At 43.2% G+C, this 12722-nt stretch overlaps 1 protein-coding gene across 2 annotated transcripts in view; it reads right to left on the bottom strand.

The window, feature by feature from the left end:
• The window catches only part of LOC127634866 (rab effector MyRIP-like), a 189195-nt gene extending 180158 nt beyond the window's left edge, over window positions 1-9037 (bottom strand). For both annotated transcript variants that reach the window (XM_052114590.1, XM_052114591.1), the window contains exon 1: window positions 8928-9037. In XM_052114590.1, coding sequence (XP_051970550.1) covers window positions 8928-9037 — 110 coding nt within the window. The remainder of the gene's footprint in view (window positions 1-8927) is intronic.
• Window positions 9038-12722: the final 3685 nt, after the last annotated feature.

Here is a 12722-nt window from a genome sequence, read left to right as displayed (position 1 = left end):
CCTGGACGCACCTGTCTCCCAGATTGGACTTTTCGGCGACACCATCGAGGACTTTGCCCAACAGTTCTCCGTGGTGAAGAAGCAGACGGAGGCCATCAGTCACATCATGCCCCGCCGCAGACCTGCCACTACGGGCCCCGCCACGTCTGCCCACCGAGGGCATCCCACCAGCTCCTGCTCCGCCTCAACCCGGGCCCAGCTCTCAGCCCCAGCGTCGAGCACAACCGCAGGCGGCGCACGCCCCCTGTCTCACAAACCCCCTCTAGGACCCGGAAGGCTCCCAAGCGTTCCTGAGACAGCCGACCCAGAGCCGAAGACGTTAGCTCCGGAGGTGGTAAGACCGCTCCGTCCCCGGTGGAGGGCCGGGAGGAGAATCCTTTGTTTTTTAATTTGCCACACCCCCTGACGGGGGCTGTGGTACCCACATTCTCAATAAAAGAGCTATTTCCTTTGCCTCTGGGTCACCTGGCCCTTAAATGCCGTTCTCACGGCAATCTGCTTTCAGATTACGACAGTCCCGGTACACCGGATGCAGCGATCCCGCCTTCCGCCTGCCCACGACTGTTCCCCGGCCGGCCGGTTCAGACGAGTCCAGAGGATGCCAGCATCAGACCTCCTTCTCAGTCACGAACCCGCCCCCTGCCGGGTGCACGGAGCAAGGTAAGTGCTTTGAGTCTATTCTCAGCACCTCAGCCTCAGGCCACAACGAAGCCGCCCGACGCTGCACTACCTGTTCCACCCCACTGCGAGGCCCCGCCGGGTACGTCCAAAATACTCGTCCCTTTGGTGCCCCTAGCGCAGAGCTGGGAAGCGTGGCTTTCGCTTCCCAACGCATCACGCTGGCTGCACCGGACCATTCGACTCGGTTACGCAATTCAGTTTGCCCGGCTCCCGCCCCCCTTCAGGGGCATCCGCTTTTCCGCAGTACACGGCGAGCATGTCAGTTCCCTGCGCACGGAAATCGCGACCCTCTTAGCCAAGGGCGCGGTGGAGCCCATCCCTCCAACCGAAATGAGAAAGGGTTTCTACAGCCCTTACTTCATTGTACCCAAGAAAGGCGGCGGCTTACGACCAATCCTGGACCTGCGAGTTTTCAATCGGGCCTTGTTAAAACTCCCGTTCAAAATGCTCACGCAGAGAAATATTCTGGCTGGCGTTCAGCATCTAGATTGGTTCGCAGCGGTAGACCTGAAGGACACGTACTTCCACGTCTCAATTCTGCCATGACACCGACCCTTCTTACGGTTCGCGTTCGACGGCCAGGCGTTTCAGTACAAAGTCCTCCCCTTCGGCCTGTCTCTGTGCCCTCGCGTCTTCACGAAGGTCGCAGAGGCGGCCCTTGCCCCGCTACGAGTAGCCAGCATCCGCATTCTCAACTACCTCGACGACTGGCTCGTCCTAGCACACTCTCGAGAGTTACTATGCACACACAGAGACCAGGTGCTCCGGCACCTCAGCCGCTTGGGGCTTCAGGTCAACTGGGAAAAGAGCAAGCTCACTCCGGTTCAGAGCATCTCTTTTCTCGGGTTGGAGTTAGACTCAGTCTCAATGACAGCACGTCTCACTAGCGAGCGTGCTCAGTCGGTGCTGGACTGCCTCGCTTCCTTCAAGCCAGGCACAGTGGTCCCTCTAAAACGTTTCCAGAGGCTCCTGGGGCATATGGCATCCTCCGCGGCGGTCGCGCCGCTGAGGTTGATGCATATGAGACCACTCCAGCACTAGCTCCAGATTTGACTCCCGAGACAAGCATGGCACCACGGCACGCATCGGGTAAGGATCACCCCCACCTGCCTCAAAACACTCCAACCCTGGACAGACCTCTGTTTTTTACGGGCAGGAGTGCCCCTACAGCAGGTGTCCCGACGCGTTCTGGTCACAACCGATGCCTCCTGGTCCGGGTGGGGTGCCGTGTGCAGCGGGCACGCAGCAGCGGGCCGTTGGAAAGGGGCCCCGCTGTGTTGGCACATCAACTGCCTGGAGTTGCTGACTGTCCTTCTTGCTCTCAGGAAGTTCCTCCCGTTAGTTCGGGACAAACACGTCCTCGTGAGATCGGACAGCACCACAGTGGTGGCGTACATAAATCGCCAAGGCGGCGTACGCTCCCGCCACGTCTCCTCCTATGGAGCCAGCAGCGACTCAAGTCGTAGCAGACGCGCTATCACGACAACGCCTGCCCGGCGGGGAGTGGAGGCTTCATCCCCAGTCGGTCCAGCTGATTTGGGAACGGTTTGGCAAGGCCCAGGTAGACCTGTTTGCCTCCCAGGAAACCTCCCACTGCCCGCTCTGGTACGCCCTAACAGAGGCTCCCCTTGGGACAGACGCGCTGGCACACAGCTGGCCCTCGGGGCTGCGCAAGTACGCATTTCCCCCAGTGAGCCTTCTTGCACCGGTGCTGTGCAAGGTCAGGGAGGACGAGGAGCAAGTCACGTTAGTGGCCCCCTACTGGCCCACTCGGACATAGTTCTAGGAACTCAGACTTCTCGCGACAGCTCCTCCCTGGCAAATTCCCCTGAGAAAGGACCTCCTCTCTCAGGGACGGGGCACGCTCTGGCACCCGCGCCCAGACCTCTGGAACCTCCACGTCTGGTCCCTGGACGGGATGCGGAAGAGCTAGCCGGCTTACCGGCGACCGTTGTGAATACAATCAACCAAGCCAGAGCCCCCTCTACCAGGCACCTTTACGCCCTAAAGTGGCGCTTGTTCGCAGATTGGTGTTCTTCCCGAACTGAAGACCCGCAGAGATGCGCAATCAAGTCAGTGCTCCTGTTCCTACAGGAGAGGCTGGACAGGAAGCTGTCCCCGTCCACCCTCAAGGTGTATGTTGCCGCCATTGCCGCCCACTACGATCCTGTAGACGGCAAGTCTTTGGGTAAGCACGACCTGATCCTCAGGTTCCTGAGAGGCGCCCGGAGGTTGAATCCCTCTTGGCAGGACTCCAGAGACCTCCCTTCGAGCCGCTTGAATCAATTGGACTCAGGGCCCTCTCTCTTAAGACGGCCCTGCTGATCGCGCTCGCCTCTATCAAGAGGGTCGGGGACCTGCAAGCGTTCTCTGTCAGCGACACTTGCCTGAATTTCGGTCCGGCAGATACGTCTGTGATCCTAAGACCGGATCAGACCCAGAGGAGGCAGACCCAGCCCTTTCGTTGCTATGTCCAGTGCGCCTTCTTCCCAGGGCGCCCCACTCCGAGTCGGGACCCTCCTCGATTCCTCCCCAGCCCTCCGGGTCCGCAGTTCAGCGGAGGAACTCGCCGACCCAGGCCACTGCGGGTACCCTGATGGCTACCCTGTACTGGTATAGGTGCTCCACAGGTAAGGCCTCCTGCGCGGACTCCCCCTGTGTGTAATTCCACGGTTCTGTCCCCTTACGAGCGGACCCCCCAGAGGAGGCAGACCCAGCACTTTTGTTGCTATGTCCAGTGCGCCTTCTTCCCAGGGCACCCCACTCCGAGTCGGGACCCTGGTCGATTCCTCCCCAGCCCTCCGGGTCCGCGGTTCAGCGGAGGAACTCGCCGACCCAGGCCACTGCGGGTACCCTGATGGCTACCCTGTACTGGTATAGGTGCTCCACAGGTAAGGCCTCCTGCGTGGACTCCCCCTGTGTGTAATTCCACGGTTCTGTCCCCTTAAGGATCGGACCCCCTTACAAGCGGACCCCCGTGACATGTCTCTTCATAAATAATATTATTTTATTATTATTTGCCAACTGCTTTTGTTGGCAAAGTTTAGTATTCATAAATGTAAGTATAGTGGTTATAAACCACTAGTTTTAATTTTTAATTCAGAGGTTCAGCAATACCTAAGAGCAATTTCCAGTTTGAGTAACAAGAAAGCTGTAAAGTTTATTGAAATATGTAAACAATTTGATATTTTTATTAAACTGTTTATTTATTTATTTTCCTTTTTGTTGTTGTTTTGTTTTAATATACCTCTTGGCTCTAGATGTAAAAGTTTTGTAAGCATTAATAAAAATAAATGTCTGACGCAGGTGTAAATTGATGGGTCCTTAAACAAGCCCTCATAACAAATCTCCAACTGATTGACAAATTCACTTGTGAAATGGATTGCTTTGAACTATATGCCAGTGATTGACTTATGATCAATAATATGGTAGTAAACAATACATTGTATTCTAAAGCCGCTTTTTATATTGTCTTATCAATGATTAAGAATGTAATGCATCTTAATTATCTGAATATTATATATATATATATATATATATATATATATATATATATATATATATATATATATACTTTTTAAATATTTAAAGATAACTATGTATAATTATATATTGATATAAATATGAATAATCATTATATATTTAATTATTGTTATATGAGGGGCTTTCTCAGCAAATACTTGTATATGCGTTTAATCGCGATTAATTAATCGGGGCACCATGTAATTAATTCGATTAAAAAGTGTAATCGATTGAAAGCCCTAATATCTATATATATAATCAAGCTTTTAACACTTAGGACAATATACCTTTTTCACAAAATGTGAAATGATGCGTTTCTGCCTTATTTAGCAGTGTAAATCTAGCAAACTTTTTTACAAGCTAATTTTTTTAAATATTGAGTGTAAGTTTTTAACTTAATCTTCTCCCATCTGACAGTCTTAATCCAATGCTCTCTCTTTTTTTCCTGTTAGGTCATTCAAATGTAATAGTGGATCTTTTATATTTTGTTCTTGGAGCAAATGGGTAAGTGAAAATAATATTTGCTGTGGTCTCCCATTCACTCCCATTCACCGCTGTGGAAGTTCATCCTGCAATTGTTTACTTCCACATTCCAAAACCAAGGCTGAAAAGGTGTATTGAGGGACCTGTACACAACTATTACACAAGGTGCAAACATTCATTGATGCTCAAGACAACACACTAATAAAAGCGTAATATACTTTATGTAAATAACTGTAATGTAGATTCTGAAGAGCAGATCTAAATCAAATTTGTATCTTTTATATGTATATAAGTTATGAAAGGGGTGTGAACATTTAAAAGGGAATGCAATCTTAACTTCTCAACTATATATACTGTTATTAAACCTCCGATTAATGGGATATCAGCTGTTTACCTTTTCTTCGGCTATCTTTCTTATTCCTGAACAGCAATCTAAATCAAGCAATTCTGTGATTTGGCAACTAAAAACAGCCTTTTGGTTCCGTAATTTTACAGTTTAGGATCCAATGGCTCCCAAGTCATTCTTTTTAGCCTGGAGCCCTGATTACATGTCTTCAAAACTCTTAAGTGTACTGTCAGATGATGAGTATGTCAAAAATTACAAAATAAGTCTGACCTTTAAAACTGTTTAACCACATAGTTTGGTTGGAGCCACTTTGAAAGCCACAATGAAATCATTACTAAGTGAGTCAATGATTATACCTTTCTATGCCAAATAATTCACACAGCCCTGTTGACAAGCACTCAGTAAAAACGCTAGACATGGAGATGCATTATGTAACACAGTCACTGAGAGTACGGCCCTTCAGGGGGCCAATGACACAGTGCTGACTCATCAAAAAGAAGCCAGAGATCTTGACCAAAGTGAGTCAAGTCTGACAACACTCAAAATCACAACACTGAGCAATCTCGAGATCCATAACCTCTGCCCTCCAACTATCTACCCTCGCACGGGTAATCTCGCAGCATGCTAACTGCCAAACTGAATTGCTGACAGAGACATTGTTATTTAACTTTTTAATTTTTTTTAGACAGATGGATAAGCAGAACATCCTTTTCCCTGTATGCATAAAAGCCATTGCATATCCGTATTCTAGTCAGCAAATGCAATAACAACAACGTTACACATAAATATCATACATCACGATGACAGCCCTGTCATTAGTTACTCAGTTACCCTCTACAGAGAGTGCTGCAATTCTAAGGAGCTGCTGAATGCATCAAAATGACAAGAGGAAAAAGTAGTTGACCAATGAAGCTACATCAATAATAGAGAGAGAAAGACAGAAGGAAAAGAGTGGTATATAAATATATACAGTATATTTCCCCCTTGGCATTAAAACAAGTTAATTCATTTTATGCAGTACCTTTTTGAGCTTTATAGCTTTTTAAAAAAAGAATATGCCTGTTTTGTAATTTAAGGAATTATTTCTATAATAGGGTAGAGCAGATACTGAATAATATGCTCTGGTCAAGCTCAGGCACTTAGAATGTATTAACTATAGAGTAACTTTGTATATATTATTTATTTGTATATATTATTATGCATAAAAAAAAACAATACAACTAATGGAACTATGGAATATTAATTATGGAACTAATGTTGTCAAAAGTACTTGTAATTTGGTCCCTGCACACTATCTGACTGACACCTGACTGCTTTCAAATGCTCACATGCTTATTTGAGAGTGTGCTCTGTTACCCCTTTTACACTTGAAATGCACAACTAATAAAATGGCTGCAATCTTAGTCTGCATTCAAGCTGCATTCTTTAAACGAATGTGTGAAACTGACTGCTCATACACTAGAAACTTGAGAATCATTTGCATTGTATGAGATGACAAAGCAGAGCAATAAACTACTGTGAAGCAAACAGCTTAGACTATATATTTATATAACGAAATAACAGCATTTGCACTTTAATGATCACACTGGGCCATGTTACACACTGTTTATCCTCCAGAAAAAGTGAAGCTTCCATCAAAACCACACGTCAAAATAAAAGCATACTTAAAATTAAAGCTAGATGCCTGAAATTGAAGAAACTACAACAGAAATATATTAGAACTGTAGAGTAAAATGTAATATTCACTGTAATAATAATAAATAATGGTTACATAATAATAATACAAAATAATAATAATTCTGATAAAAATTAAGCAATATATCACAAGCAAGAGTGCTATTGTCCTGAATAAAGGTTTGTTAAAAAATGCAATGGTGTGTTGGGAAGTAAATGTTTTTAAAACCTTTAACAATTAATTTGATTAGACATCATTTTGATGATGAAATTAAACTACAAACATGGAATACTGGAACAATTACTTAAAAAATGAGGGGGGAAATAAAACAGATTTCAGTAGGGCCTGCTTAAAAACACTTAAGCAATGCATGCTTAATTTAGAAACACTATCAGGAAGCATGCATATCTTAAAAATTATTATTTACATTGAAATATACCTTTAAATAGACTAAAGGAGTGTGTTCAATAGCACATTCCCATATATGCACATTGTTGCTGTAGTATCAAAATTGGTATCGAGAACTGTGAAATTTCACCGGTATCGGTACCGACTACTGACATTTTGGTATCGTGACAACACTATTTTGAACCTAACAACATGAAAATTAAGAAATTAACAGGATGTCTAAAGGGATGGGACCTAACAAAATGGAAATAATGATACTAACAGAATGGAAATAATGATACTAACAGAATGGAAATAAAGAGCTAAAGCTAGCAATTAAGGTGATAGATAGAGGCTTACAGGAGGGTGTCAAGTTTATTTTGATATATTCTTAACCATATTTTGAAATGTTGTTAATATTGATACCAATTTCTGTATTTTATCTAAAAGCATGGAATATTTTAAAGTAAAATAAATTACCCAAGACCACAAAACATTCATAAAATCAATTGGTAATACTTGCTCGTTTTGTGTTGTTGTTTTCCCTCCAAACATGATGCACTTCCTAGCGGATGATGTCATTAAGGACATTTGTTAAAGGAATATAACAAGACTAACCAGATGGAAAGTGATATTGAGGACATTTTGATTAGAGAAAGGAATAAAAAAAGAAGAAACACCTGAAATATTTCTAAAAGTCAGACTGAAGTGCCTTGACATGCGCTGTTGGATTAGTTGTTTTGACGTATTTCCTACTGAAACAGGAATTGGGGATGGGACATGTCGATCTACTTTAAAAATTTGGGTCGATCGACCCATTTAAAAAAATAGCCAATAGGTTTTAGTTTACAGCCACACACACATACCCCTTTACACCATGCTGCTCATGTCAGTGTCACTTACCGGGAATATTTGTGAAGTGATCTCAATACCGGCCAGCTTTTAAACATTTTGAGAATGGAACATTACTACATAACAGTCCACAAACGCACACATCACACCACAGCCTTTGTTTACAATCAGGTGGGAGCCGTTGCGCCAATACAGATAAATGAGAAACAAGCAAGTAAAAAACAATCTAGAATTTTCACAAATCACAATACAGCAAACATAATAAATGAAGAACTATTACTCAAAATGTACATCTCAAGAAATCTCTGGCTGCACAAAAACTATAAATAAACTCCAGCCACTTGCAACACAAACGCAAATTCTCTGATATCCCTCCTTCTTTGAAATGTAAAATTTCAAGCCCACAGGCATGCAAACAGGGTAGTTTTGGGAGGGTTTGGGGAGGGGAGCAACATAAAATACACATTCAACATGTTGTTTGCCAATTGCTGCGATCGTATCATTTGAATGACGGGGGGTGGTGGGAAGGGGTTTAAACTCATCTGGCTATAGGTCAACATTTTTCCCCAGCCCTCGCACCAGGATATATGTCAGCAGAGAAGAGAAGTTGTTGTGAGAGGGGGGGAGGCAAGTTGCAAACCATTTAAAAACAAATTATAATAATGTGATACATCGTTCTGTCAATTTTGAATTCATGGTGACTTTAATTACATTTCTGGTATTGATTTACATCATTAAGTCTATTAGTTTAATATTTTACCTTATATATTAAGACACACAGTATATGTATATGGGGACATCAAAATGTACTGCATAACAGGAATGACTCAGGTAATGGAGTGACTCAGTCATCAAAACTGAGAGCAGACACAAGAAAGTGCATACACACACTGCCTCACAGACACATTTGCACAAACTTGCCAGCCAAATTAATTTGCATATAAACTTGACAGACGTCTTCTCATGCATACGTGCTTTTACCTGAGTCTCTCTTCTTCCTTCTTCCGCAGTTTCATGTCTCTCTGTACAACTCGGAGTACGTGTTCCGCTTCACCATTGGTCAGACCAGACAGGTCTATCTTACGCCCCATCACTGTTTCTGAGTCCAGGGTCAAAGGTCAAGATGCTGGGATCACCAAAGGTTGTTGTTGGAGAGTTGCGAGAGGAAGCTTGAAGGTCACTGAGGAAGAAGAGAGAAAATTTACTTAAAGTCATTCTGAACAAGAATCTTTTGGCTAATGATGTTATCATTAGCCAAAAGACTGCCGAGGGCAGTGAATGCAATAAAAATCGCATTTCTTATTTCAAAATGTTTCCTCCTCAAAAGGACAATCATTAATAGAACTGTTAAGGAACAGGAATCACAATCTTTAATTTCCTTACGATTCCCATCCCTAAAGCTGATAGTCAGGCAGGCAATATGCAATTACAAATGTTTATCACAAAGCCATGCCACAGCACAGCACAGAAACCAAAGATTATCCACAGTAGGGTTGCAGCAGTATACCGGCATCTGGATGGGAAAATCTCACCTGCGTGTGTGCATCTCCTTCCTCCTCGACTGCCTGTCAGACTCGTCAACTTGCACCACACAAACACATATGCAGTGGAGAAAATGTCAGAGAGAAGCGAGACGAGGGGGTCTGACATAAGTGAGTGAGTGTGTGTGTGTGTGTGTGTGTGAGTTAAAGCAGTGTTTCTCAACTGGTGGGTCGCAGGTCTATTCAGACTGGGCCGTGGACAGCAGGGAAAGAACAATGAAATGGTTCTCCCATTGAAGATATTTCGACGGCCGCACAAGTGATAGCCTATTTAGGACTGCCGAGGCAAATTTAATGATAATTTCGCAATCAGCTAAAGGCTTCTCATCTGCACTTTCTCACGAGAGTAACGGAACCAGCTCGCGATCATGATCTGCGCCTCTCTGGCGGGCATATGCAACAAATGGACTTCCCTCGATATTGCGGAGCACCGACCTCAAAACTGATGTGACCAATTTCAATTATTGTGAGAAATTTCAAGTTTTAAGCCAAGTCGAACATCTCAAATAGTAGGCAGCTCTGACATGCCAAACAGCACTGAGGAGGTAAAGAGCAACACTGTGCTATACGCTATTTTATTTTTTCATTATACATAATCACCTTTTTACATGAGTAATAGTAAATGTTATATTTTGACAAAATTGTATAGTTTCATATGAAATAATCTAAAGGTAGAATCTATTGGACCTCATTTTATATCAACAGAGGCATTTTTCAAGATGTGTTTCAGCTAGTATTTATTTTTCATAAATACTATAATTTGTTATTATTATCATGCTATTATTCAAGACTAGCTACACTGACCTAACCATGGTAATGAGAAGCCTTTCCTCCTGTGTAATATTTATGTTCTGTTTGAATTATGTTTGAAATAATGGGATCATATAAGTAAATATGCTCTTCAATTTTAAAAGGGGGGAGAGAAAACTTCCAGTGGCTTTTGTTGTTGACGACATTAATGTCACTTGATGCATGTCCTTGTACTGGAAAACCATGAACAAAACTATGCAACATAAAAGGAAATGCGACCCAGGATAGATTAAATACAGGTTACGTTTTTACTATGGAGGGTTGATTTCCAATGTAAAATCTGTCCTGAAGCAAAACCAGTTGAGAACCACTGAGTTAAAGGTACAGACAGGAGCTGTCTGGCTGTATACAGTATATGCAGTCAACAGTATATATTAATAATTAATAATCATAGGACATTATTAAAAAAAAAATCATTTAGTAAAAATAATTTAACATGCTATGCTAACATGTAAACTAGCATGCTTTAGTTATATGTTACATGTAACATGTTATGTTACATGCTATTTGTTTTATCATGTTTATAATTCGGTTTATTATTATAATTCTGTTAGCTTTCTTATATATTTGATTTATTTTCAAAAGAGAGACTTTTATAACACATACATCAATAAAAAAAATGGTTTCAAGTTTTAAATATAATAAAGCGTTTGTTCAACCCAAAAAAGACCCTTCTGTTTTCACTCCTTTAAGGGTTATTGTAACTGATCATAATAATTGTGTAACACCGTATATATTTTCTAAGATGGTTATTGTACCATGAAAATCGCATACCATCGCAACCCTAATCCACAGACAAACCTAAATGGACATACATTCACAAGCATAACATTTAAAAATACACATACGTTAAAGAGTTCCTAAATAAAAAGTTTATCTTTAACAAGCAAACATATGCTGAGATATGATCGGTACAATGCACACATGGCTTTAGACCATTAATGCACACAGCTATTGGGAAGAATTCTACCTGTAGCCCTGCTCTATTTCTCTCTCATTAAACTGGTTCATGTGGGTGAGGCTGAAATGGATCAGAGCATTTCAGAACTGGTCCAGCAGAGGCAAACAGAGAGAGAAAAGTAATCGATAAGATAAAGCGGTTGAGAGTTGTTTGTAACAAATTTTTTAATAGGATGGCCAAATATTTTGTTCAGTCTGCTTACTGAACTGTTATGAAGCTGGGTTATAAACAGGGGGGTGTCACTGTGACAATGTGTCTGTGTGTGAGTGTAGCTATAGTTTGGGAGAAAATAGTGAGCTAAATCTGAAAAAACTTCCCATTGGGGACATTTGGGGCATCATTAGTTGCAAAACACTTTGTTTACAGCTATAAAAATGCAAAATATTTTCTTTTAGGGTTAGGGTTTGTTTATATAAAAGCAATAGACGTCTATTGTATGTCCCCTATTGGATGGGATATGTGGATGTGTCTACCTGTGTGTATCTGCTTATTGATAAAGTGTTGTGAAAAAATGGAAACAGGAGGAGATTGTGTTGAAGGAGGTGGGCCAATTACAAAACAAGAGACAGAGACAGTACTAGAAAGAGGGAGAGAGATGCTGACATAGAGAAGAAGAGAGAGAGAGAGAGAGAGAGAGAGAGAGAGAGAGAGAGAGAGATTGTATGACGTTAAATGCAGCCTCTGGGTGATGACTCAGTCAGCTGTGCCCTTTAAGCTCTACCAATCACATTACTCTCCACCTGTTTACAATCCTCTCTCTCTCTCTTTGTCTCCCTTCTACACACACACACACACACACACACACACACACACACACTAAGATTAATCAGTAACTAACTATTCATTACCCAGCATTTCTCAATCTACAAGTCTAGTTTCACACACAACCACCCAAAGCTCATCACACACATTTATATTCACAGATGGTGGCAAGATTTTTATAGACGCATCTGCTTTCACTCTGACAGTAAAGTGCTTTAGTGCTAGCCATTCAATATGCACATATCAAGAGAGAAACAAGGGAGATAATGATGGAGCCTGAAGTCAGAACAGTTTAAGATTGAGCCTCAAAAGACTGCGACCCCGGCAGCAGGGAACCCCCATGTGAAAGCTGGCCAAGATGGGAGCACAAGATGCCCCTGAGGCCTACCTGCAGCTCTTCGAGCACATGGTCCAAGATCTGGAATGGCCGCGGGAGCAACGGGCGGCATATCCGGTGGCATATCTCTATCTCTCTCCATTGATCAAAGTTCCCTTTGACAGAATTGGCATGGACCTCGTCGGGCCATTAGAATGGTCAGGCGCTGGCTCTGTGACGGTCGAGGCTACTGGCGCTGGCTCTGGGACGGTCGAGGCTACTGGCGCTGGCTCTTGGACGGTCGAGGCTACTGGCGCTGGCTCTTGGATGGTCAAGGCTACTGGCACTGGCTCTTGGACGGTCGAGGCTACTGGCGTTGGCTGCTT

The sequence above is a fragment of the Xyrauchen texanus genome, chromosome 42 (genome assembly GCF_025860055.1).
Source record: "Xyrauchen texanus isolate HMW12.3.18 chromosome 42, RBS_HiC_50CHRs, whole genome shotgun sequence".
In the NCBI taxonomy this organism is placed as follows: domain Eukaryota; kingdom Metazoa; phylum Chordata; class Actinopteri; order Cypriniformes; family Catostomidae; genus Xyrauchen; species Xyrauchen texanus.
The sequence above is the reverse complement of the archived record's forward strand: the minus strand, read 5'-3'. Positions and strand labels throughout refer to the sequence as shown.